Source organism: Lepus europaeus, chromosome 12, assembly GCF_033115175.1.
Source record: "Lepus europaeus isolate LE1 chromosome 12, mLepTim1.pri, whole genome shotgun sequence".
Taxonomy (NCBI): domain Eukaryota; kingdom Metazoa; phylum Chordata; class Mammalia; order Lagomorpha; family Leporidae; genus Lepus; species Lepus europaeus.
In genome coordinates, this window is record NC_084838.1 from 24,859,869 (window position 1) to 24,887,591 (window position 27,723).

The following is a 27,723-nucleotide window of genomic DNA, read 5'->3' on the forward strand; positions in this document are numbered from 1 at the left end:
TGGGGAGGGAGGTCGGAGAAATGGAGGGGATAGGAGGGAGCAGGGAAGCTGCCGGCAAGGTGAGTCAGGCGGCGAGGCGGAGATGCTGGGAGGAAGGGCAGGCTGCGGGGCTGGAGCGAGGATGCGCAGACCGAGGCCGGGAGGCGGCGGGCGGCTCCGCGGCTGCGCGGGCGCGCTGGTGGCGGCGGCGGCTCCGTCCCCGCGGCGCCCCCGCTGCGGGCCCAGGGGCCTGGCTGCGGGATCCGTGCGCAGCGATGGCGCGGCCGCCCCGGCAGCGCCCGGGGGCCTGGGCGCCGCTGCTCCTGCTGCTGCTGGCCGGGCCCGCCACCTGCGCCGCCAGCCCCGCGGACGACGGTGCGGGGCCTGGGGGCCGGGGGCCCCGGGGCCGCGCGCGGGGCGACGCGGGCGGCGATGAGGCGGTGCCGCGCCACGACTCCTCCTACGGCACCTTCGCGGGGGAATTCTATGACCTGCGCTACCTCTCGGAGGAGGGTGAGGCTGAGAGGGAGGGGAGGAGATGGCAGGGTGGGTGGCACAGCCGAAACCGGGGTGCGGGGCGCTTCTCGGCCCCGGCCGCCTCGGAGCAAGGGCAGAAGAGCTGTCGGTGCCTGCTGCCCGCTTTCCAAGTGGGGAGACTGAGGGCGGGAGCGGGAGGTGGTTACTCTAGTCCCTAGAGGCTGTTGCATTAAGCTCCCCAGGCCCTCACAGAAGGTCTCCAACCTGCCTGCCGGGGATGGGGGTGGGGTGGGGGTGAGAGCAGAGACTCCGACTTGGAGGGAGATGCTGCCTTCTTTCCTCCCTGCCTGGTGATCCACATTGGCAGTGCCCGCTGCCCTGGCACCAGCGCCGGGTTGCATCTTCCTGCCCACTCCCACCCCACTTCTTTCCTGTCACCGTGCACGTCGTTGGAACCTGCTGGGCCCCCCTGTAGGTGTGAGCACGGAAGCCCAGCTGAGTCTGCTCCAAAGGACCAGAAACTGGCCTCTTATTCCTGCCACTTTGGGATGCCCTGTTTTTCCTTTTCTCCTGCAAAGAGGGATCTCCAAGCTGGGGTTTAAAATGTTGACATCTGTTAAGTGGGTGTATGTGTTAGGATCGGGTTCTGCTGTGTGTAGCAAACATAAGTAGCCTCAATCAGCGACGCAGTCCTCTCACCTAAAGAAGTCTGGAAGTTGGCAGTTGAGAACGGCACGGAGGGTTCATGGTCGCCAGGGACCCTGGTTTGTGTTCTTCTGCCTCTTTACAATTCTTAGCATGGAACTTCATGATCCAGAGTGACTGCTGGAGCTCCAGTCGTTACATTCAGGTTCCAGACAGTGGGAAGGAGGAAGCAGGACAAAGGTCAGCGAATGCCTTCTAAGGAGATGGCTCAGAAGCCCCATTGAACAGTTCTTAAACTTCCCTGGCTACAGCCTAGTCTGTGGTCACACACAGATGCCAAGGAAGCTGAGGACACGCCCAGTTCAAAAACTGGAATCGGAGTATTAAGGCAGGTGGAGAGTGTGGGTTGGGGAAATGTATTAGTTATATGGAGCCTTGACTATGGAAACAGAAACCCTAACATACGGGGGCTTAAATGAGGGAGTATTTTTGTCTCAGGTAGCAGTCAGGCTGCCAAGGTGACTGTTACACAAGGTCATACAGGGGCCCAGGTTCCTTCTATCTCATTGGTTCACCATCCCCCATAGCTTTGTCCTCTGTGCAGAAGGAAGGAAAAATAAAAGGCTGGTTGTGCAAATCACCTCTGCTCAGATTCCTTTTTAAAACGTGTCATTAGGTGACCTCGCGGAAAGGGAAGCCAGGAGCTGTGGGCTCCGGCTGAGCTGCCCCGTGGGTAAGGAGGAGGAGGAGACAGGGCGGGAGGACAGCACGCAGATGCCGACTCTGCCATCCAAACGTTCCCAAGCTCATCTGCTTCTGAAAGCATCCAGGGCACGTGTATTCTGTGTGCCTGGTCAGCCTGGTCCTCCCCGGGGGACTTCCCAGCCTGAGAGCCTCGATGCGCCTAACACCTGAAGAACAGGGTCAGATTCCACGTGCGCCTCTGGATGTACAAACAGCGTGGAATACTACTGTCTGCTCTGTACAGTTTTATGAACCTGGACGTCAGGCAGGCTGCAGCCATCAGGGCCAGCTTTATCGGGTCAAACCAGGAGGTGGGAAAGACCGGTGAGATGTAAGAGGGAGGGCAGCTAGGTGAGGTGCCCAGGCTGGTGTGTGTGTGTGTGTGTGTGTAGCCATGTGTCTACAGATCCCCGGTTTATCTGCTTGCCGCTCCTACCTGCTGGCTTAACCTTCCTGACCCTGATGGTGCTGCACTGAAAACTCCGTGAGAGTTCCCACCTGTTCCTGGGCTGATGCGTCAGCTCCTTTATCTGGGATTTTCCCTCTGGCCCAACTTCCTCTTACAAGCATCTCTGACCTCACCCCTCACCCCGAGTTTCACCTCCATTCTTCTGCTCTTCTCTCTGAAGAGTCGAAGGAGTAGATGGACTCAGGAGAAGACAGGCAGTGGGTGAACTTGTGGGGAAGGCAGGAGAGCACTGATGGTTGACCTTGGAGGAAGAGGTGCCTTGAAACTGTTTCTCTGTCACTACAGATGGGGGTTGTTTCCTAGCAACAAAGCCACTTGTTTCCTCTGTGCAGGGTCCCATCTTCTCAGAGTCCAGGTAGCCACGAAACTGGGTTTTTAATGAAAAAGTGACCTGGTTGTGTGAAGCCAGAATAAGGGAGTTCGCATCACAGTGGTGGAGACAGGAGTTTCGTGGAAGCTGTGGGAGCAGTCGCTGGCTGTTGTCTTCCCCAGGCCAGGGGTTATTTCTCCAGTGGTCCAGCTTGTCTAAGACTCCCAAGTCCAGAGGTTATACACTGGCTGATTGGGTATCTCTGATCACCCCCTAATGTGTTCTTTTTCGTAACTTGAATTATTATTTTGGTTAACAATGCTGGTTGTCAGAATTCTTGAGGTTCCTACTGTCTCAGCATATACTGCTGATACTTCAGTCCCAGCTTAAATGCCGCCTCCTTCAGGGAGCCTTCCTTGATTTTCTCCTTCTCCTGTCCCTTGCCCCAAGACAAGGATGTTCCCCCACAGCACACTCTCTAACCCTGCCATGACCTTGTGTGCCCTTTTGGTCACGGATTTGCATAAGATCTTGGTGCTTGGATCCTTTCCACTCATACCTCTTTCCTCTGGTCTTCTCAACCCAAATCTGTAGAATCAAAACAACAACAGAGTGTGAAACAGATATCACCTGATTATGGGCAAATATCCTGTTCTGAGGGTTCTCTACAAAAGAGAACGGAAAAAAAAAAGAGTTGGGTATTGGCTTAGTTGCGTTAAGTCCCAAGGGAAGCCACCTGCTTGCTTCTCGCTGTTGCTGCTGGCCAGGCTTGGGAAGCAGATCCTGAGTCTCCACCTAGCTGGCCGCATGGGTGATGGTAGCTAGCTCGCCATGGGGCCGTGCCCTGCAGAGAGGGAGCACTGTTATGCTGCCTGTCTTTAAAACAGAGTGAGCTGGGGCCAGCGCTGCGGTGTGGCAGGTAAAGCTGCTGCCTGCAGTGCCAGCATCCCATATGGGCACCGGTTCAAGTCCCGGATGCTCCACTTCTGATCCAGCTCTCTGCTGTGGCCTGGGAAAGCAGTAGAAGATGGCCCAAGTCCTTGGGCCCCTGCACCCATGTGGGAGACCCGGAAGAAGCTCCTGGCTCCTGGCTTCGGATCAGTGCAACTCCAGCCTTTGTGGCCAATTGGAGAGTGAACCAGCGGATGGAAGACCTCTTTCTCTGCCCCTCTTTCTCTCTGTAACTCTTTCAAATAGATCTTTAAAACAAAACAAAACAAAACAAAAAAACAGAGTGAGCTGTCCACTCATGAAATACAGCCCACTCAGTGAGCTCCTGACCACAGTTGGTCCCATCTTGGAAAAGAGCTAGAGACAAGGACAGGGAGAGATGTTCTTTCATCTGCCTGCATCCCTCCTCTGTGTGCTGTGCATTGTGTGGGGAGACGCGACTCATCTCCACTTCTCATCCAGAGGCTCTTCACGGGTAGCAGCCTACACCTCATCTGACTTTGCAGCTCCCATGAATCTTGCCTGATGCTAGCACTTAGCGAAGCTGGCTTTTAGTAAGTGCTCACTGGGTGCCGTGTGCTGTTTAAGATCCTGCCTCCGGGTTAACTTGAATCCTGACAGCCACTCCTTGCCCCACTGTAGAGTTAAGGAAACTGACCCACAGAAAATTTCCATACACGTGGGCTTTGGGCTTAACAATTAGAATGCCCAGGATGCCCACCGCAGTGCATGGTTTGATTCTCAGCTCCTGCCCTGGACGACAGCTTCCTGCTCCTGTGATTCCCAGAGATGGCCGTGGAGGCTGATTGGGGTCCTGCTCACCATGAAAGAGACCTGAATTGGGTTCCCAGCTTCCATTTTTGGTCCTGGCTGGGAGTCCATTGTGGATATTTGGGGAGTGACCCAATAGTTGGGAGATGTCTGTCTGCCTTTCAAATAAATTTTAAACCTATTAAAAAAAAATGTGGGGCTGCCACCTGCGACACCAGCAATCCATTTGGGTGCCGGTTCAAGCCCCTGCTGCCGCACCTGAGAAGCAGTGGAAAATGGCCCAAGTCCTTGGGCCCACCCATGTAGGAGACCCAAAAGAAGCTTCTGGCTCCTGGCTTTGGCCTGGTCCAGCCCTGGCCATTGCACCCATTTGGGGAGTGAACCAGTGAATGGAAGACCTTTCTCTCTCTCTCTCTCCTCTCTCTCTCTCTCTCTGTCTCACCTTCTCTTTCTCTGTAACTCTGCCTTTCAAATAAATAAAATAAATCTTTAAAAAAAAATGTAGCTATCTTAGCTAAAGACACATAGCTAGACAGTAGCAGAGAGCTGTATGGATTTGTTGACTGACTGTGGATGAGGTGGTGCAGTGTGCAGCCTGCCTGGAATGGAGGGATCCCCATTAATGCTTGCTAGGAAAGGGTTTGGACTGAGTGTTTTGTGAGTGAACTTGAGATGCGTGGTTTGGCTAAGAACTGCAGCTTCCTGAGCAGTGCAGGTGCCGCCCTGAAGGCTGCATTCACCTGTGTGTGGAGCTCTGTGGTTTTCAGAGTGGTTGGTGTCTTTTTTTTTTTTTTAAGATTTATTTATTTATTTGAAAATCAGAGTTACACAGAGAAGGAGAGGCAGAGAGAAAGAGAGAGGGAGGGAGAGAGAGAGAGAGGTCTTCCATCTGCTGGTTCACTCCCCAATTGGCTGCAATGGCTGGAGCTGTGCCGATCCGAAGCAAGGAACCAGGAGCTTCTTCTGGGTTTCCCACGTGGGTGCAGGAGCCCAAGGACCTGGGCCATTCTCTGCGGCTTTCCCAGGCCATAGCAGAGAATGGGATCAGAAGTAGAGAAACTGGGACTCAAACCAGTGCCCATATGGGATGCCGGCACTGCAAGTGGCAGGTTTACCTGCTATACCACAGCACCAGCCCCATGGCTGATGTCTTGACCCTGTAACAGGACTCTGAGGAGTAGAAACAGTGGTTTAGGCAGTTCAGAGAGAAGCGGATGCAGTAGTTCTCCAAGAGAAAACGGGAGGCTGTGAGCAGACAATTTCTAGTCAAAATGTCGGGCAGTCGAGTACTAGATTAATTCCTGAAGGCTGTGATCCAAGTAGTTAATTAGAAGCAATAAATAGCAAACCCAAAGCCGTCCACCACCCAGTGGCGTATGCAGAACTGGCTCAGGGGACTGCAGGAAAGGGACACAGAGCCTCAGTGAATTCTGCGGGAATGGAAACCACAACACCGTGCCGAGAACCTCAGGCATCCTCCAAGGAAATACACGCCTGTCCTAGTGGCATCTGAAGGGAGGCAGTGAAGACAGGAAATGAGCGGAGGACAGACGGGGCTCTGACCCTTCTCCACGGCGGAGCGGTCGTCCAAAGCTTCGGTTCAGGGTGCATGTGAGACTGAAGGAGAGGAACAAACACAGCCTCAGCCAGCCTTACTGAAGCTCATTGGGATTTTACTTTAGAGAGGAAAAAGCGGTACAGTAAAAATCAGAGGGAAAAGAACAAGCCCGCAGGGGGAAAAGGTGATAAAATGTGGCACTGGACAAAGCCAAGGGAAGAGGGGAAATCCGGCCATGTCTGGGGGCTCAGCCCGTGTCTCTCAAGCTGAGGGAGACGGTGAGCAGAGGAGAGCAGGGGCATTGGGGGAGGGTGGGACAGATGGCTGAGCCCTGGAGTGACAGCATCAGATTTCCACTTTGGAAAGACCGTGTGTGCTGGAGCAGAAGAGAAGCAGGGGAGTGGATAGGAGAGAGAGCAGTAGCCAAAGGGCAGGCTGGTTCCCCTGGTAGCAATAGCAGGAAGGGAGGACCCAGCAAATGTACCGAGGGGAGAAACCCAGGAGTGAGGTTGGGGGCATTGGGAGGCTATGGGTGGCAGGAGGACTGTCATGAAGATGGCAGTTACATGAGGAGGGGCCCTAGGGAGTGAGGGACTCCGTGGTGGGCGTCGGGGCTTGGTTTGCTTGTGGAACAGCCAGAAACACATGGGGCAGTTGGCTGTTGGGCTTCAACAGCCAAGAAAAGCAAAAAGGCTAAAAATTACCAAGTCAGACAAAGCAGAGCCTAAATCTAAAGGAAGTAGAAGAAAATAATGTTAAAATAATAAAGGCAAGGAGGAATTAATGAAATTCATAATGCATATTGTAAAAAAGCTATGGATGGATTTAAAATTTTCTTCACCAGTATATGAGTAAACTTAATCTTTTTTTTTTTTCTTGAAAAAAAGGCATATTGATCTATTTGAAAGGCAAAGCTATCAGAGGGAAGAGAAGAGACAGAGGTGTGGCAGGGGGTAGGGACTCTTCCATCCACTGGTTTACTCACCAAATGGCCCCAAAAGCCAGGGCTGGACCAGGCCAAAGCCAGGAGGCAAGAACTCCTTCAGAGTCTTCCATTGGGTGGCAGGTGCCCAAGCACGTAGGCTATCTTCTGCTGGTTTCCCAGGCACATTAGCAAGAAGCTGGATTGGAAGCTGAGCAGCTGGTACTCAAACTGGCACTCTGATATGGTATGCTGGCATTGCTATTGGTGGCTTAACCCCATGTGCCTCAGCACCAGCCCCAGGTAAACTTAACTTCTTTTTTTAAAGATTTATTTTTATTTATTTGAAAGGCACAGTTACAGAGAGGGAAGGACACACACACACACACATGCGCACAGAGTGAGAGAGCACACTTCTATCCACCTGTTCACTCCCCAATTGGCTGCAATGGCAGGGGCTGGGAGGCAGCCTGGGATAAAAATGTGACATCTGAAGGCAACAGCGAATTTCTATCTTGAATACACACAACTCCTATGGAAGAGACCAAATCCAAGCACTAATGGAGAGAAAAAGGTGGATATACACATCACAGAATGGGAAACCCAAGTGATTGATACAGACATAAAGAGATGTCAACCCACTGACTCTTGGGAAAGCACACATTAGAAAAATGAGAATGTCAAATGGTATCAAGTACAGACAAGCCTGTGGGGAAACAAGGACAGTCATGCTATTCTGATGGGATTGAAATTGTGCTGTCGTTCTGAACAGATCTCATCAAGCTATATGGAATTAAAGATAAGACCCAGCAAATCCTCTCTTGAGTTTATTAAAGCAAAAATCTCTTGTCTGTACCTACAGGAAATATGGTGAGGAGGTTTATCTTTCCATTATTCAAGAAAGCCAACACTGGGGCCAACCTGGGTGTCCAGACCTGGGAGGATGATTAAGAAAATGTGATTGTACTCATCTGCACATCAGGGAATCCTCTTCATGCTGGAGGTGCAATAGGTCTTACAGCTCCATATGTGGATAGATTTCCAAAGGAAAATAATAAGCAGAATGAGCTTGGTTGAACTCTTTACCTAACATAGAATTAATCATGTGTGTATAAAGTCAATTGAAAATAGATCCCAATAAAAAATAAGAGTGGGAACAAGAGAGGGAGGAGGAGGTTTGTAAAGCTGTATAGTTCTGCACACATTCCTATGGACTTAATTCTAAGAGTACAGATAAAAACTTGCCGTGGGACTCCAAATCTCATGAAGCCGGGTGGTAATAATGGCATCTTAAGTGTTAAAGTGATCATATTAACTGTTAAATTAATCATATATAGATAGAATTAAGTGTTAGGGCCCCATGCTTTGGTGTAGTGGGTAAAGCCACCACTTGCAGTGCCAGCGTCCCATATGGGCACTGGTTCAAATCCCGGCTGCTGCACTTCCAATCTAACTCTCTGCTATGGCCTGGGAAAGCAGCAGAAGATGGCCCAAGTCCTTGGGCCCCTGCACCCATGTGGGAGACTCAGAGGAAGCTCCTGGCTCCTGGCTTTGGATCAGCCCAGCTCCATCTGTTGCAGCCATCTGGGGAGTGAATCACTGGATGGGAGACCTCTATTTCTGCCTCTGCCTCTCTGTAACTCTGCCCTTCAAATAAATAAATAAATCTTAAGAAGGAAAGAATTAAGTGTTAAAGGGATCATATAAATAAGATCAAGTGTCTGGTAATAATCATCGATTAAATTAAAAAGGAGAGAATGTTCCAACATGGAAAGCAGTCCACACAGCAGACTCATAGAATGACAATCACTCTAAATAGCACTCTGACCTCAGAATCAGCCCTTAAGGCATTCTGGTCTGGCTGAAAAGCCCATGAGAGCATTTCAGGCATGGAAAGCCAAGACGCTGTGGCAAAAAAAAAAAAAAAAAAAAAAAAATCCTACATGAAGGATCTCTGTGAGTGAGACCCTAGTGGAACAAAGAGGCCTTCAAAGAAGGATGTACTTTTCTCTGAAGGGAGGAGAGAGCTTCCACTTTGCTTATAGTCTTGTATAAATACTGATGGAGACTGTGAACTCAAAATGCTTCCATAGACTTGGCAGCTCATGTCAAGAGCCTCAGGTAATCACTGACGTCATACATAAGAGTGTTAATTGTTAAATTAACAACAGGAGTCACTGTGTACTTGCTTCCCATGCAGGACCTCTGTCTTCAATGAGTTGTAGTATGAGAATTAACTGTAAAACTTGTTTGCACACAGTTTTTTATATTTGTGTGTGTGCATATTGTTGAAATCTTTATTTAGTATAGAATTAGTCTTCTGTGTATAAAGTTAATTGAAAACAAATCTTAATGGAGAATGGAGACTGGGAATGGGAGGAGGAGGAGGAACTGGGGTGGGAGGGTGGATATGGTGGGAAGAATCACTATATTCCCAAAGTTGTACTTATGAAATTTGTACTCATTAAATAAAAGGTTTCAAAAGAAAGCAGAATGAGATTTATTGCACAGTGTCGTTTATGCAGAATGAACACATATTCAAATCTTGTCTATTTCAAGAGCACACATATAAAAATAAACGGATGGCAGCTGGCAAGGTGGCTGGGTCCTGGCCATTCTGTTCTCCAGATCTTGTGCGTGACCCTGGACTGGCTAATACAGTGCAGCGATTGACAGCAAGGTGGCGCTATTGGCGGAGTGAGTAATGCACCTGGAACCGGAACTCAGCTCCAGGATGTGCTGAGGCAATTTTGGTAATTATAAGGTCATCAAGTAGGAGTTTCAGAATAGTGGTTTTGGGAATACAAAAGGCTTTTGGCAACAAAAGGCATTTTGCAAACTGGAAGAACCTTACCAGGACTGGCAGACTTCTGTGCTCTGTGGAACTGATGAGATTAGAACCTTACCCTCAACCCCAAACTGTCTGATATCCATTATTACTACCGTGTCCTTTGCATTTATCACAGTAAAATACGCCTTCCTAAGATGTATTTCAGAGTTCTCATTTTTGCTAAAACCTCGATCCTTGTCAGAATGGTGTACATGAAATGCAGAAAGGGTGGAGAAAGTTACTGGAGAAGACAGCTGGCACCCCTGGGGCTGCCGGTGATCAGAAACTCAGACGAGGGACTTCCCATAGCTGCAGCCTGTCTTCTGCCCAGCTGCTGATACTAGTACCTTTCAGTAGCATGAAGAGGCTGGTTCTGGTGTCTACCCAAAACCTGGGGGTTCAGATCTGTGTTCTGTGTAAGGATAGAGTTGCACATGGCTTGCTTATTGGACTGGCAATGAAACAGGAGGGACCAGGGTAGATGTTTGGTGCAGCAATTAAGGAACCTGCATCCCATACCGGAGTGCCTGGGTTCAGTGGTGGTTCCACTTCTGCTGGTGTTTACGCTGGGAGGCAGTAAGTGATGACTCAAATAGTTGGGTCCCTGGCACACACATAAGAGGCCTGGATTGAGTTCCCAACTCCAAGCTTCAGCAATTTGGGAAGGAACCAGTGGATGGAAGATCTCTGTCTGCCTTTAAAATAAAGTAAGGGTCAGCGTTGTGGACCAGTGAGTCAAGACACTGCCTAAAGTATTGGCTTCCTATATGAGTGCCAGTTTCAGTCCCAGCTGTCCCAATTCCAATCCAGCTTCCTGCTAATGCACCTAGGAAAGCAGTAGAGAATAGCTATAGTATTTGGGCAATATCCCAATATAGTAGAGCTGACTTTGGCCTGACCCAGCCCTGGCCATTGCAGCTATTTAGGGAGTGAACACATGGATGGAAGATCTGTCTCTCCCTCAATCTGCTTTTCAAATACATGTCTTTAAAATTAATTAATTAATTTCAAAAAACCAGGAAGGGGCCAGTCCTCTTTCCCTCCTGCCTCCCTCCAGCGCTCCCTATGGGAAGAGCCTAAGCAGTTGGCAGAGGAGAAGTGGTTTGCAAGATACTTAGGTTGTAGCTGAGACAAAGAACTTAAGCACTGGTATGTGGTCCAAACTTATTTTACGCCAAATAGTGAGACATTGCTGAATATTGGGAGAAGTTGTGATGCTGCTCTGCTTAAATTCTAATACCAGACCCCACTGGTGTGCTGACGCTAATCGTACAGAGTTCGTGCAGACCCATTAAAAGGGCCTGGTCCACAGCAAGACTGTCCATCCTTTAGATCAATCGGTTGGTAATGCAGGGAGTGCCCATGACCCCCCTGAGCATGTGTTACAGAACTCAGGAGAGTTTGTGCTTGCTCTTACAGTTTTATTGTGAAGCATACAAGTCAGGAACAGAAGAGGCACATAGGGTGAGATGTGATTACAGAGTCCCACGTCACCTGTTCATGGAACCAGCACTTCAGTATATGAGCTGGGAAGCTCCACTGACTGCTTTAGTGTCCAGAGTTTTTATTGAGGTTTCATTAAGCAGACACAGTTTATTTAATCATTGGCCACGAGGTGGAGCTCAGTCTTCAGGCCCTGTTCCCTCCCCAGAAATGGGGCTGGCTCAAAGCCCCTACCTTCTAAGCACATGGTTATTCTTGGTGGTGACCTGACACCATTCTGAGTCACTTCATCTCTTAAACTCAAGTGTGATAAAGGGGCTCAAGGATAAGAAAGACACTTTACTTGGGGAATTCCAAAGGTTTAGTCTGTCTCCAAGAACTAGGGACAAAGACCAAATTCCTTATTTTTCAACAGCTCACAAAACCAAAGAAAAATATGATTAAATGGATAGCCAGGTACATTTGTTGGAACACAAGTTCTCATTCCAAGTTTTAGAAGCACATGGGATAATAGAAAATTAGTTCTCAACCCTGAGCAGCCATCTGCTAACACCAATAAACAGTTTAGAACATCCATAAGTTATCTTTATTCCAAAACTTACTTTAATTTGAAGTTTAGATTATCTACTTAAAAAAAAAAAAAAAAAAAAAAAAAACCTTACCGGCTGGCGCCGTGGCTCAACAGGCTAATCCTCCGCCTAGTGGCACCGGCACACCGGGTTCTAGTCCCAGTCGGGGCGCCGGATTCTGTCCCGGTTGCCCCTCTTCCAGGCCAGCTCTCTGCTATGGCCTGGGAGTGCAGAGGAGGATGACCCAAGTCCTTGGGCTCTGCACCCCATGGGAGACCAGGAGAAGCGCCTGGCTCCTACCTTCGGATCAGCGCGGTGTGCTGGCCGCAGCGCGCCGGCCGCGGCAGCCATTGGAGGGTGAACCAACGGCAAAGGAAGACCTTTCTCTCTGTCTCTCTCTCTCACTGTCCACTCTGCCTGTCAAAAATAAAAATTAAAAAAAAAAATCTTACCCAATTTTTATTAGTTTTCAGTACAGTTTACAAAATTTAACAGTAATAATAAGTTGCAATAGTAACTGGCATTTATTGAACTGGAAATCTGTTATGTGCCAACATATTATTGTAGATACTAGGAAGTAGTAAGGATAATATGTTTGGGAAATGGAAGAAGATGAGAACCCCAAGTCAAAAGCAACATTAAAAGACACTGTCAAACACCTATAGAATCATAAAAACAGGTATGCAAGCAGTCATTATATTCTCGATAAATATTCTAAGAAAAAACTGACCTCAGTATTAGGATTGTGGTAATAGTGTTGAACAGCGACTCAGTAACTATGAACAGAGAAACACATCCAAGGCAGAACTCAGTCTATAAAACTGAGTAGATACAGGATTCAGCATAGAATGAGCATAAAACTAGAAAAAGTGGGGCAGGTGTTTGGCACAGCAGTTAAGTTGCTGCTTGGGGTGTTCACATCTCATATCAGAGCTCCTGGTTCTAGTCCTGGCTACTATTATGCACCCTGGGAGACAACAAATGATGGTTCAATTTCAATCACTTGGGTCCCTGCCACCCCTGTGGGAAACTTTGATGGAGTTCTAGGCTCCTGGCTTTGTCTTGGCCCAGTTCTGGCTGTTGTGAGCATTTGGAGAATGAACCAGTAGACAGAAGTTAGAAAAATGAATGGAAAAATCCTATTATGTATATGTGTGGGCAAATCCTACTATGAAATATAGGTCACTGTTAATGTATTATTGCTATTTTTTTCCTTAGAGCATGTATAATGTAGTAAAACTGTGATTCTTAACTTTGATTAGATTTAATCAAAGTCCTTTTCAGAGTCCCTAAACATTGCTAGTCACGTGTGATGGAAAACAGCAGTTTGTTTATAAAAAACTTCTCATTGGAAAAGTGACTGGATTTTCTAACCATTATTTATTCTCACTGCCCAGGTTACCCTTTCCCTACTGCTCCTCCTGTGGATCCATTTGCCAAAATCAAAGTGGATGACTGTGGAAAAACTAAGGGATGCTTTAGGTTGGTAGAACCGCAAATTGGATGACTTTAAGGCTAAAGAATTGATTTACTTCTCCAGGTAGTATTGCAATTGCATGCATAACTCCAGCGGGGCTGTGAAGTTTCCTAATGGCCACTCCAGTGTCAGTGTTAAAGGCTCCTTAAAGAAGCACACACTAGACACTGGACCAGTCTCTGCTTCTTCGGCTGCTGGCTGTGCTGCCATTGGCCCAGGTGTGTCTACTCCTCCCCCAGTAGCAGGTTCACATGACATAGACTATGTCTGTGATTATTCAGCAAGAGCTGTGGGACATAGTAGTGATAAATGTATCTAATACCCAACCCCTTTCTCAATAGTCACATCTTGTGGCTATCTGTATGACACTAGGTGGTCACTAAGCGTGGCTTTATCCTTACCAGCTTGTCATCTCGTGTGTGGTGTGTCCCCTTGATGATTATGAGTAGTGTTCCACTAAGACAAGATGGGCTGGGGAAAGAAAACTGAGGTGTGGACAGCTGGCCTCCTGAGTGGGCTGCTCTGCTTTGTTGGAAAGCTGCTTCCTTCTTGAACCCTTGGCTTCCTGAAACAAATTGCCTCTGGGTCAATGTTCCGATGGCTACAGCACTGATGTCTTACTTTTGCTGATGTTGTCAGCAATCAGGGCTTAAGGGGGAGAAATTGAAGACAGGGGCTTGGAGCTTCCTTTGGATTACAAGGCCACATCAAAGGAATTCCAAATCCAACAATACTATGATCAAGGAAGATGAATGGCCACATGTGGTTCTGATGATAGGGAGATGTTTTGACAAGGGAAGGGAGTTCTGGTACCCTACTGGCTTCAGAAAGATTTGTTTTCTGGCCCATTCACTCTCCCCTTAGCTTCCTTTACCTCTTTCTATCATTTTCATGCCAGTTCCAGGTTGCCTGAATCTTCTACTTCTTCCTGGGTGCCCAGGCTGTGTCTGTCAGCATGGCAGCATTTGCCTGCCTCCTTCTTTAATCTCAGCTTCACTCCCTGGTGCGCTGTTCCTTCAGACATCTCCCATCTGAGCTGAGATTGTCTCAGCCATCGCTGCAGTGTTCCATCACTCTGAAAATTGTGTAATGCAAGTGTTCCCAAATGAGGCTTTGCCAGTTATTAAAGGGTACACAAATCCTCCATAAGCAAATTTAAATTTGCATTTGCATTTCTATGATGCTCTGTGAAAAGATGAGTATATGCTCAATGGACTATTTGGATAACCGCCTTCTGTGCTTGTACATTTTAGTGTCTAAGTTTGTAACTGTAGTTGCTTCAAGTAGCCCAACAGAACAAAGGCAAATTTTATGAGTAAGTGATGCATTTATGCTGAGTGGATATCAGATGTGGTATTCATTGGGTACACTATAGGAATGTGGGGTTTTCAGCAGTTCAAGCAGGTAGAAGGAAGAGGATTGGACCTCCGTGCTATGTAAGAACACACTCAGCTCCAACGTCCCTGCATGGCACAGCTGGACATACCATGTGCACACAAGCAGAATTGTGCTTTGAGCAAAACCACATCATCCTTCACATGAATGCTGTGTATTTCAAATTTCCTGTTTTTTTAAGGCTTAATTTATATTTAATTTGTAAATTTGTGTTAGTTTAACTGAGTGAAAATTTGTCAGCAAAAAGGGTTGATACACTTTTAATCAACAAAAACAATTTATACTATTAACCCAGAGAATCTTTTTCTCTTCGTAAAAGAGATTAAGAAATAATTCAGTAATAACTAACATTTAAGAAATTAGTATAATGCAGGGAACACTGGCTGGGAGCAGAGAGACCCAGGTTCAAGTTCTGCTGCAGCCACCGCTTTCAAAATCCAAGCCCCTTCCCCTTTGAGGACCTCAGATTTCTATGTATATAGTGTGGAGAGGCTCATCTCCAAGGCCCCTCCCACCTGTGTGGAACTGGAGTTTTGAGGTCCCAGTAGCAAAGATCTAGTTTATGTATTGTGTCACTTATTTAATGGTGTTGCTTAGCACCCTGCCTATGTATTTGGAATGAGCCGTGTCTTTCCTGCTGTGTCCTCTAGGTATGGCAAACCAGGCTGTAATGCAGAGACCTGCGACTACTTCCTCAGCTACCGGATGATAGGTGCTGACGTGGAATTTGAGCTGAGTGCAGACACAGATGGCTGGGTTGCCGTGGGATTCTCTTCAGACAAGAAAATGGTAAGAGGCGAACAAATCATGATAGGAACTGATTTTTCTCTTTAGTTTGCTGGGCTGCATTAGGCAAAGAAATCGCTCCAAGCAGAATAATGTTTGTATTATGGCTCTCTGATAACAAGTTGAAACAAATTCAAGCTAGCTGGAAGGGAAGGGTTGATTTTCTTTTCTTTTTCTTTTATGTAAGAGTTATTTATTTATTTGAAAGGCAGAATTACAGAGGCAGAGGCAGAAAAAGAGAGAGAGAGGTCTTCCATCCATTGGTCTACTCCCCAAATGGCAGCAACTGCGGGAGCTAGGCCCATCCGAAGCCAGAAGCCAGGAGCTTCTTCCAGGTCTCCCACATGGGTGCAGGGGCCCAAGGATTTGGGCCACCCTCCTACACACACTGCTTTCCCAGGCCATAGCAGAGAGCGGGATGGGAAGAGGAGCAGCCGGGACTCAAACTGGCATCATATGGGATGCCGGCACTGGAGGTGGTGGCCCCACCTGCTATGCCACAGCACCAGCCCCAGGGTTGATTTTCAGAAGACAAGGGGTCTTGTGGCACCCAGGTTCAGCAGCTACTTCCACAGAAATGCAGCAAGTAGAGCCCCCATGACTTTGTATAGGGATTTGTTTCTGGCTCCCGTGTGTGTGCATTGGCTGGGGTTCAGCTCATTTTAAGTGGGGCTCAGCTGGGCTTGGCGCCAGCCCATAGGTTGGATTCAGGTTTTCTTCAGAGTCTGGAACAAGCAGCTGCCCAAGGCATGTTCTTTTCCTGGCAGAGGCAGAAGTGAGGAGCTTCTATAAGAGGAAAACACAAACTGTGTTTCCTGTTTCCTCTCTACTCAGACATTCAGCACAGACTACTTCTCTGACCAGATTTGGGGGAGTTGCCCAACGCAGCAGGGACTTCCCCAGCAGACGCCCGCTGAGTGTCGCCCTGTTCAATTTCTCCTGACACGTCTTACCTGGAAGTAGCCTCAGATCTCCCAGGTTGATGGCTCAGTCCCACTTCAGGTGCCAACGGCAAGACCCAGGTGGTTTTCACCCGTGCTTCTGCCCGACTGGCTGTGCATAGAGGTTCCCCTTGATCCCTCTTGGTTGCAGTTAACTCTCTAGAGTAGCTCAGCAAACCCATGGAAATACTTTACTTACACGAACCCATTTATTATGAAGATTTTGCAAAGAATACTGATGAACAGCCAGATGGAAGAGATGCCTACGGAGGTGTGAGGGCAGAGGCCCAGAGCTGCCAGTCATCTCTGGGGTACACCACCCTCCAGGGACTTAAGCCATGCTAAAGCTCAACTGAACCCTGTCCTTTTGAGTGTTTGTGGAGTCTTCATGATGCCAATGTGATTGATTAGATCATTGGCCATTGGTGATCAATTCTGCCTTCAGCACTTCCCCCCTTGGAGATCGGGCAGTGGATATGAAAGTCCTGACCTTCTAATTATACCTTGGTTCTTCTGGTGACCAGACCCTAAGGTGAAGCTGTCTGGAGGACTCCAGCCACTAGTCATCTCATTAGCATGCAGAAGATATTCCTACCATGCCAGAGATTGCAAATGGTAATAGGAGCTATGTGCCAGGCACCAGCGGCAGAGACCTAATATGTATTTCTTACCATATGGCAGTCTCACAGCCACACAAGTATGTTTGGAGCCTCTACTCATGTCACATCTGATGACATTCCATTGTGTGGACCAAGTCGCACAGCCAAGCCCAGGGTAAAAAGGCTGGGAAGTATATTCCCCCCACCAAGAGGCCCTGCAGAGGTGGGGCATGTAATACCACAGGGGAGCAAAGAATGGGGTCCAGCAAGTCAGTTTGCTGGATACCCGGGGGTAGGGAAACATCAGGCTCTCAGGAAGGGCGTGACCAGGAACAGGCTGCCATGCCTCTCTGAATGCTGCTTTTCTTGGCACCTCAGCTGCATTCTTCCCCTCTCTGCCAGGGCCCTGTCATCTGCTACTTCACTCATTGCACCAGGCTTCTTCCCAAATGGCAGGACTTTCTCAGGCCCCCGTGCCTTTGCACATGCTGCTGCTCCTGTTCAAAGGGCCCTTCCCGTTCCCTGTGCCTAGCCTTCTTTGAGGCCTGTGCAATGGTTCAGGTAAGAGAAGGGCAGCTCAGACCGCATGGACCGCTGGGTGGTGACAGTCAGCAGGGTTCAGATTCAGGGTGTGTTCTGAAACTAAAACTGACAGAATTTGCTAAGAGATTAGATACAGGCTATAGGTGGGTGATGGGAGGAGAATGAGGGAGCCGCCAGGCAGCCAGCCATTCTGGTGGCTTTGTTCTCGGACAGTCACCAGGAGAATGAGCCACCACCAATTCCCAGTCCAGGCAGGGAGCTGCAGGGACAACTGGGATGAGTGCTGGCTATGCATCTGCACGTTGTATCTCCTATTGTGGCGTCACTAGGAAAGACAGCAGGTGGAATGAAAGGAAACCAGTTCCCAGAGAAAGTGAGTGCTGCCTGACCTGCAGTAGTGCATCTGCACCCCTGTGGGGCTCAGAGGAGTGAGACAAGTGAGGAGTGTGGTGCTCTGTGCTGCATAGTCTACTGTCTAAAAGCCTTCAACTCGTCCCCTGTGATGTGCTCTGTGAAAGCAGAGGTCTCTTCTGTTATTCCTAGAAAAAACAGTTTGCATTTAAAAAAAAAGATACACAGGAAAGGCAGAGTGGATTTCTTTTTAAATAAACATTAGCTTTTTTATGTTTTAGAGTGGTTTTAGGTTCACAGAAAAATGGAGTAGAAGGTACACAGATTTCCCATGTACCCCTGAGTACCCCTCTCATTATCAGCCCACCCCCACAGAACGGTACATCTGTTCCATTTGATGAATGCCTTTGTGTCTTGTAACTTGTTTTGTTTTCAAGACTTATTTATTTTGACAGAGAAAGGGAGAGAGAGAGAGAGAGAGCAACTTTCCATCCGCTGGTTCACTCCCCAGATGCCCATAGTAACCAGTACTGGGCCAGACCAAAGCCAGGAACCAGGAGCTTCATCTGGTAGCAGGGGCCCAAGTACTAGGGCCATCCTCCACTGCTTTTCCCAGGTGGATTGAAAGTGGAGCAGCTGGGACCCAAAGATGTGCCCATATGGCATGCCAGTGTCTCAGACAGTGGCTTTATCTGCTACACTACAACCCCAGCCCCTATAACTTGTTGTTTCGAAAAAAATTAAATCTGTACATTAGTGAAAACAATTAAAACCTAGAGATCTGTCAGGGTAGTTCAAGAAACTCATACATGTGAGTATATCATTTTATGTACAAGGACAAGCAGAGGGGCCAGCCTTGTGATGCAGCCAGTGAAGCTGCTACCTGTGATCCCAGCATCCCCTGTGAGCACCATTTGGAGCCCTAGCTGCTTCACTTCCTATCTACCTCCATGCTGATGTGCCTGGGACGCAACAGGTGATAGCCTAGGTACTTGGATCTCTGCCACCCACATGGGAGACAGGGATGGAATTCCTGGCTCCTGTTTTCAGCCTGGCTGTTGTTTCCATTTGGGGAATGAACCAGCAGGTGGAAGAGCGAGCTCTCTCTCTCTCTCTCTGTCACCTCTGGCTTTCAAATAAATAAATAAATAAATAAATATTTTTTTTAAAAAAAGGAAAAGCATGTGTATGAGTACATATGTGTATATACACTTCACTTAGATTCACCAAATGATAACTTTTTTATTGTGGTAAAATACACATAAGCTACAGTTTACCATTTTACCCATTTTAAAGGATACAATTCAGTGATATGATTACATTCCATGTTGTACAGCCATCATCACTCCAAAATTATCACATTTTGTCACACATATATTAATCTGTTTCTACTGCCACTACTATTACTATTCTATTATTACAGTTTCCTGGAAACTTCAGCATTTAAATTGCAGAGGTCGTGACTTTTTTAAAAAGATTTATTTATTTATTTATTTATTTATTTATTTATTTATTTGAAAGTCAGAGTTACACAGAGAAGGAGAGAGAGAGAAAGAGAGAGAGAGATCGATCTTCCATTTACTGGTTCACTCTTCAATTGGCCCCAGTTGGAGGTACACCAATCTGAAGCCAGGAGTCTCCTCCAGGTCTCCCACATGGGTGCAGGGGCCCAAGGACTTGGCCCATCTTCTACTGCTTTTCCAGGCCACAGCAGAGAGCTGGATCGGAATTGGAGCTGCTGGGACTCAAACCGGTGCCTCCATGGGATGCAGACACCGCAGGCAGCAGCTTTACCCATTATGCCACAGCACCAGCCCCAAGATCATGACTTTTAACCCTAAATATTTCAGTGGGCATCTCCTAAAATCAAAGACCCTTTCTCATTATAGTATATAATTAAATTCAGAAAGCTCAACGTTGGCTTGATAGTATTGTCGAATGTATTATCTTCAGAAGCTACCAGCTGTCCCAATACTGTTCTCCAGAGAACTTTTAATTTTATGCCCAGAATTTGTTCAGGAATTTGGTTGTCATGTTTCTTTTGCCAACTTTTTGAGAAATAGTTTTGTAACCTTTTAAGATAATTAATTAGTAAATTTATTTTTGGGTTCTTTCATGATGTTGACCTGTTTGAAGATTACAAACCAGTTTTGTTGTTGTTGTTTATGTTTTTTAGTAGAAGGACCTTTGATTTGAGTTTGATTGATTTTGCATGATTAGGATGGTTTCTGTGTTTTGGGCAGGAATACTACATAGGTGGTGATGTGTTCTTCCAATATTACATCACAAAGCCTTTTGAGATCAGCTACTGTGGTCCTTAATTTAATCTCTTGGTTAAGACTTGTAAATGGCATTTAAAATATTTTTTGATGAGATTTCAATTTACAGAGGTGATAACGTGTATTTCTGAGTGAAAATTTACCAAAGACAAACCTTCTTCTTTGTTCTAAACCGTGTCTCACGACAGGGTGGTGATGATGTCATGGCCTGTGTCCACGACGACAATGGCAGGGTCCGCATCCAGCACTTCTACAACGTAGGCCAGTGGGCCAAGGAGATCCAGAGGAATCCGGCCCGAGATGAAGAGGGCGTCTTTGAGAACAACCGTGTCACCTGCAGGTTTAAACGCCCTGTGAATGTTCCCAGAGACGAGACGATCGTGGATCTGCACTTGAGCTGGTATTACCTGTTTGCGTGGGGTCCAGCCATTCAGGGTAAGCTGAGATGTTAGCATTAGATTAAACACAAGTTAGCACCGTGCCTGCATTTATTATTGCTCGGGGTCGCAGTGAGTGAGCCAGAGAGCAGTACGCACTCCGGGTAATATAAAGGGAAAAGGAGACGTGATTCCTATTTTCAGCAGGTTGTAGTGGACTTAGGCACATGAAAAACAAGCTGAGGAGTTAGACAGAAAGCTAGAGCACTATGAGACCGTGGATGATGAGTTACCTGCTCAATGAAATAGACCAGGCGAGTGTGACGTGTGAGGTCTGAGCTCTCATTCTCACAGTGTTGTCATTTACTCCTCACCACATCCTTGAGAGGTACGGATGTTATTATCCTCATTCTAGAAAAAGTAAGAAACTTGCTCAAAGCTGCACAACTAATTAAGGGAAGAGCTGAGGCGCTATCCTGGGTGTGTCCGACTCCGAAGGCAGTGACTACTCTCAACTGCTATCCCCTAAAGAGAAAAGCACTGAGCAAGAAAGGGCTTCTGGAGGCTTCTCTGGAGATTGACACAAGCTTTGCAGGAGCTCCCAACTTAGGACTTTCTAGCAAATTACCCTGTGATTCAGCCCATTTCTCCTCGGACTCCGACATGCAGAGGAATTACACTGGCTATCCTGTTCAAATGTAGTTTTCTGCAGGTGTGGGGTGGGACCTGAGCTTCTGCATTTCTAGCAAACTCCCTGGTGATGCTGGTCCCCAACAAAGACCCAAGGGCATATTGAGATCCCTGCGAGACGTTAACATCCAGTTCTACTGTGTTTTGAGTGTTCCTCCTGGTTGGTGAGCCTGATGCCTGATCAAGAATGGAAGTGCGTTCGATTTGTAGTCCTGGTTCCAAGAACTCTGTCTGCCTCCTGGCAGTTGCATCTTTCTTTACTGGGGACTCAGCCACTGTTTATTGCCTCATTTGATCTGGTGCTTTGCCCTTCAATTTGTTTCCATTTATCTGTCTGGAGCTTAATGATCTACCCTTTTGGCCTGTTGCCAGCTGGGAAAACACTTGGATGAATCCGGATTTGGAATACCTTTTCCATTGACGGATTTTCCCAGATTGTTGACCATAGATCTGCTATGATATATTTTTAAAGATTTATTTATGTATTTATTATGTGAAAGGCAGAATTAGTGAGAGAGAGAGAGGCAGAGAGAGAGAGAGAGAGAGAGAGAGAGAGAGAGAGTCTTCCATCTGCTGGATCACTCCCCAAATGACTGCAACTGCCAGAGCTGGGCTGATCTGAAGCCAGGAGCCTCTTCCTGCCCTCTCAAATGGTGCAGGGACCCAAGTACTTGGACCATCTTCTTCTTCTTCTTTTTTTTTTTTTTTTTTGACAGGCAGAGTGGATAGTGAGGGAGAGACACAGAGAGAAAGGTCTTCCTTTTGCCGTTGGTTCACCCTCCAATGGCCGCTGCGGCCGGCGCATCTCGCTGATCTGAAGCCGGGAGCCAGGTGCTTCTCCTGGTCTCCCATGCGGGTGCAGGGCCCAAGCACTTGGGCCATCCTCCACTGCCTTCCCGGGCCATAGCAGAGAGCTGAACTGGAAGAGGGGCAACCAGGATAGAATCCAGCGCCCCAACCGGGACTAGAACCCTGTGTGCCGGCGCCGCAAGGCGGAGGATTAGCCTGTTAAGCCACTGCGCCAGCCCTTGGACCATCTTCTGATCCAGCTCCACTTCTGATCCAGCTCTCTGCTGTGGCCTGGGATAGCAGTAGAAGATGGCCCAAGTCCTTGGACCCCTGCACCCGCGTGGGAGACCTGGAAGAAGCTCCTGGCTCCTGGCTCCTGGCTTTGGATCAGCACAGCTGCAGCGGTTGTGGCCAACTGGGCAGTGAACCAGCAGATGGAAGACCTCTTGCTCTCTCTGCCTCTTCTTCTCTCTCTGTGTAACTCTGTCTTTCAAATAAATAAATAATTCTTTAAATTGTATCTCGTCCTGGAGAAGTGAACTCATTTAAAATGATGGCATTTGGAGATTAGCATTTTGAGCTTGGGTTTTGGTTCTGCCCCTTAGTAGCCGTATAATATTTAGGCTGCTATCTAAATTCTAAACTGCATTTCCTTGTATCTAAAATGGGGATAATACCTACTACATAGGATTATTGTACAAATAAAATGAAAATGAGGAAGTGAAATTGCTTTACAAATTAGAAAGTACATTAAAGTAGTCCTCCCTTCTCAGAAGAGGATATGGTTCTAAGACCCCCAGTGGATGGCTGAAGCCCTATATATCCTATGATTTTTCCTATAATAGCATTTAATTATAATTAGGCATGGAAAGAGATGAAGAATAATGCCTAATAATAAAATAGAACTACTATAACTATATACTGCAAGAAAAGTTATGTGAAAGAGCTTGCAAACTCTCCTCCTCTTCCTCCTTCTTCGTCTTCTTCTCTCTCTCTTTCTCTCTCTCTCTCTCTCTCTCTCTTCAAAATATTTTACTGTCCTGTCCTGTATTTTTGGACTGTGGTTGACTGTGGGTAATAGAAACCATACGAAGCAAAACCACAGATACCAGAAGACTACTGTATTTTCAGAAGATCATCTTTTTTTTTAAAAGATTCATTCATTTATTTGATTTGAAAGTCAAATTTACAGAGAGAGAAGGAGAGGCAGAGAGAGAGAGAGGTCTTCCATCCGCTGGTTCATTCTCCACTTGGCTGCAATGGCCGGAGCTGCGCTGATCTGTAGCCAGGAGCCAGGAGCTTCTTCTGGGTCTCCCACGTGGGTGCAGGGGACCAAGCACTTGGGCCATCTTCTACTGCTTTCCCAGTATAGCAGAAAGCTGGATCAGAAGTGGAGCAGCCAGGACTCGAACTGGCACCCATATGGGATGCCAGCGCTGCAGGTGGTGGCTTAACCCACTAGGCCACAGTTCCGGCCCCAGAAGGTTAACTTGTGTACATATATGGCATCCTGGCCTGATGTTCAAAATGCTCTCTAACTCTGATCTGGGTTCACCTGATGAGCTCTCTTGACACCTATTATCCTTTCCACTCTCTTCAAGCAAAACAAGCATGTTCCTACCCCACTTACAGGCTTGTGCCTTTCTTGTCTCTGGAATGTCCATCTACACTCACTGCATTCTCTTAAATGGGGATAAGCTTTGGGCTAAAACTTCATGGGAGCATGGGACTCCATTTCTTCCAAGGAAGGAGTCTTCTGTAGGTACCTGGTTACATCTAGGAGCTCATAGAGGTGACGAATGAGATGAAGTTAGGTGGCAATGTTGGTGGGACCTGGTGACGCAGACTCTCTGCACCAGCTTGAGCGTTTAGGTTTGTTAGTTAGCAGGAGGGACTTGACTTGCTTCCCTAGCAGATAGTCCCTTACACAGCCTTACTCTGTACCTGGTCATAAAGAGAGCTTTGCACTGAATTCATATACCTAAGCCTCCCTAGTTCACGTTTCAGGTGGACTGTTCAGGACACCAGCCTTGTAAGCTTCCTTTATATGCAGCTTTCCCCTTTGTGCTGGTAACCAGGTCAGTTTCCCATCCAGAGACTTGCTTGGCATCTTAATCATCCTACTTTCCCTGCTGTTCTACCCCACTCTGCCAAACGGACGCAGACACAGACACACACCCAGCATACCCCACTCCCCCACCCCTGCCCAGACCTGGCCTGAGCTGTGGACGTGGCATGTCCCACAAGCAATGAAAGAGGGCTTCCGTTTGTAAGGCACACATTGGCAGGAGTTGTTGTTTTGCCATTTGTAAAAGGTTGGGGCTGGTGCTGTGGCGCAACAGATTAATGCCCTGGCCTGAAGCGCCGGCATCCCATATGGGCGCCAGTTCTAGTCCCGGCTGTTCCTCTTCTGATCCAGCTCTCATGGCCTGGGAAAGCAGTACAAGATGACCCAAGTCCTTGGACCCCTACACCTGCGTGGGAGACCAGGAAGAAGCTCCTGGCTTCGGATTGGCACAGCTCCAGCCATTGTGGCCAATTGGGGAGTGAACCAGCGGATGGAAGACCTCTCTTTCTGTCTCTAACACTCTCTGTAACTCTTTCAAATAAATAAAATAATAAATATTAAAAAGGTAGATTTGAAGGAAAAGATTAGTAGCTTTTGCTGTTTGAAGTCTATTTTTGACATTAAGAGTAAGCATTCATACAATATTGGCTGAGTAGCAGTCTTAAAACTGGGGTGCCATGGGGAGACCAATAGATCATTGTGACAGAGTGTATAGATGAATGGGAACTAGTCTTCTGCGGTAAATTTAGCTAATTTTTGTGTTCTTCTTTATCTGTGTAATTACAGAGAATTCTGATGGTAATGTTATCTAATACCTGATTCCATGTATTTATAATCACTGCCTCCATCACCTGATCACTGCTGTGTGTTCAGTACTTAAGATTTTTCTGTGGTTTTTCTGTTATTTGCCTATGCCACCTTAAATCTGTACTTTTTTTTATTGCTTCCTTCGCTTCTATTTCTTTCTTACAGGCTCTATCACACGACACGATATAGACTCACCTCCAGCTTCAGAGCGTGTTGTCAGTATTTACAAATACGAAGACATTTTCATGCCATCAGCTGCCTATCAGACCTTCTCATCTCCATTCTGTTTGCTTCTCATTGTCGCCCTGACCTTCTACTTACTGATGGGAACCCCTTAGCCACAGCTGCAAGGCCAACAGAGTAAATGGATTGGAACATCTTTGGTAGAAAAGTATTTTTAAAGAATATCCAATATAATCTCAGCTTCTGTTATTTGGCCGACACCTTGAATGACTGCAGCTTTTTGGAAGAAGGGATAAGCTTCTTTTCCAGTTAAAGAGGATTGTTTCACAGTGACCCCATGCTTTTGAAAGTACTTACAACTTTTCCAAGCACTTTCAGCTAACGTTTTCTTACGTGAGTTTCACCGCTTGATGAAAATTACTATTGCCATCTTACTGAATGGAATGTGAGACCCAGAAAGGCTGCTTGTTCACACGGCTTCTTGGTCACCCAACACACAGCAAGGTCGAGAAAGAGCTGGACTCAGGAATCTTGTGTCCAGTCTTGACCAAGTACTACAGTGTAAGAGAGGTACTTGGAGTGTTGATAGGGGAAATGCCACTGGGTGTCACAAGTTCACAGTCAGCCTTTTGGGCAGCAATTTCAGATTTCCATAAAGCATAAGTGCTTTTGCCTGTATACACAGATGATGGGGGGGAAGGGGAAGATTATAGTGATATTAAAATGATTCCTATTTATTTGAAATTCCTTCTCTAATAGTGAGTAGCACTTTTATTGCTGTTCAGAAAGGTCAGAAACAGAACTACATATGTTCCCGAAGATGTGAAATTATGTTAATAATTTTTAAAAAGTTGGGACTTTTAACTGTTTGGATTTGGACTCTTCTACCACTGTATTCTTTTTTTTTTTTTAAGATTATTTATTTGAAAGGCAGAATTACAGAGAGAAGGAGAGACAGAGATCTTCCATCTGCTGTCCACTCCTCAAATGGCCACAGTGACCAGGGCTGGGCAAGGCTGAAACCAGGAGCCAGGAGTTCCTTGCAGGTCTCCCACATAAGTAGTCGGGGCCTAAGCACTTGGGCCATCTTTCACTGCTTTTCCCAGGCCACTAACAGGGATCTGGATTGGAAGTGCAGCAGTATGGGATTCTGGCATGGAAGGTGGCAGATTAGCCCTCTGCACTACAACTCCAGCCCAAAACCACTGTATTTTATAAACTATAGTTTGCATTTGTGGTTACATCCAATTCTCTCTCTTTTTTTTTAAGATTTATTTATTTATTTGAAAGTTAGAGTTACAGGGATGGAGGCGGGGAAAGAGAGAGGGAGAGAGAGATCTTTCATCTGTTGGTTCACTCCCCAAATGGCTGCAATTGTCAGGGTAGCACCAAACTGAAGCCAGGAGCCAGGAATCTCTTCCAGGTCTCCCATGTGGGTGGCAGGGGCCCAAGCACTTGGGCCATCTTCCGCTGCTTTTCCAAACACATTAGCAGGGAGCTGGATCAGAAGTGGAGCAGCCAGGATACAAACTGGCACCCATATGGGATGACAGCATTGCAAGTGGTCGCTTTACCCACTATGCCACAGTCCAGTCCCTACACCAAATTCTGTTTTCAGAGTCAGCATAATGTTAAATATGATTGAATATGATAAATCATCTTCATAAAAGTAATTCATTTTAAAAATAAATCAGCATTTTTTGAGACTATAGAGATTTGGAGTAGAGATTTTATTAAGACTATTTTTTTTTTAAATTACAAAAAGGGGATATGACACTGAAATGAATTTACCTAGAGTGTCCATTCACAGTGTTCAGACTTGTAAATTGGACTGGCAGTCAGCACAATTCATACCAATGCTTTGATGTAATGCATTTGCTTTTTCCAAAGGAGCCCAAATATTCTGTTGTTCCAGATGTCTGTGCTAACAGCCCCTGAGGAGAGGTACCCATGAATATAGTCACACGGCCGAGGCACTGCCATTGTGGCTTCTATAATTCTCTGGCTTGCCCCATTGCTTTCAAGCTGGATTCAACTCCATGATTTTTGTGATGAAAGAATAGTGGGGACTGGGATTTTTTTTCCATTTTCTGGAAACCTTTAATTCTGTTTTAAAAAAATGTTTTTAATTTTTATTTTTAATTAGTTTTTAACAGCTTCAATGTGATTTGTAGATATAATTCTAAGAACATAATTGATTTCTTTTTTAATTTTTAAAAAGACCTATTTACTTATTTATTTGAAAGGCAGAGTGAGAGAGGGAGACATAGAGACAGAGAGAGATTTCCCACCCACTGGTTCATTCTCCAAATGCCAACGACAGATGGAGCTGGACCAGGCCAAAGCCAGGAGCCAGGGACCCTTTCTGGGTCTCCCGTGTGGACAGCAGGAACCCAAGTACCTTGGCCATCACCCACTGCCTCCCAAATGCATTAGCAGGAAGCTGGAGCAGAAACCCAGAGGAGTCAGGACTTGAACCAGGCACTCCAGTATGGCATGTGGGTGTCCCAGGCTGAGATTTAACCCGCTGCGCCACGCCTGCCCCATGGAGATTGACTTCTAATGCCATGCTTGAGAATCATGTCAGAAGTGAGTGTTCTCCTGAGGGGAGAGCTTTCAAATTCTTCTAGACCTGACCCAAAATAAGAAAACCAACACTGCTTTGTGACATTGCACAGTTGCCAAGTGCTTCTGAGGGTGGTAGAAATGCTCCTCATTGCAGATGGTGAGATTCAGTAACATCGGTGAGTGATGGGACTCAGGTCGTCAG

At 46.9% G+C, this 27,723-nt stretch overlaps 1 protein-coding gene across 1 annotated transcript; it reads left to right on the top strand.

The window, feature by feature from the left end:
• The first annotated feature begins 239 nt into the window (after positions 1-239).
• FRRS1L (ferric chelate reductase 1 like) lies at positions 240-26,162 on the top strand. Its single transcript, XM_062207791.1, has 5 exons — positions 240-492; positions 13,066-13,150; positions 15,191-15,329; positions 20,228-20,474; positions 24,936-26,162. The coding sequence occupies exons 1-5, from the start codon at positions 255-257 to the stop codon at positions 25,106-25,108; spliced, it is 882 nt and encodes a 293-aa protein (XP_062063775.1). The 5' UTR covers positions 240-254; the 3' UTR covers positions 25,109-26,162.
• Positions 26,163-27,723: the final 1,561 nt, after the last annotated feature.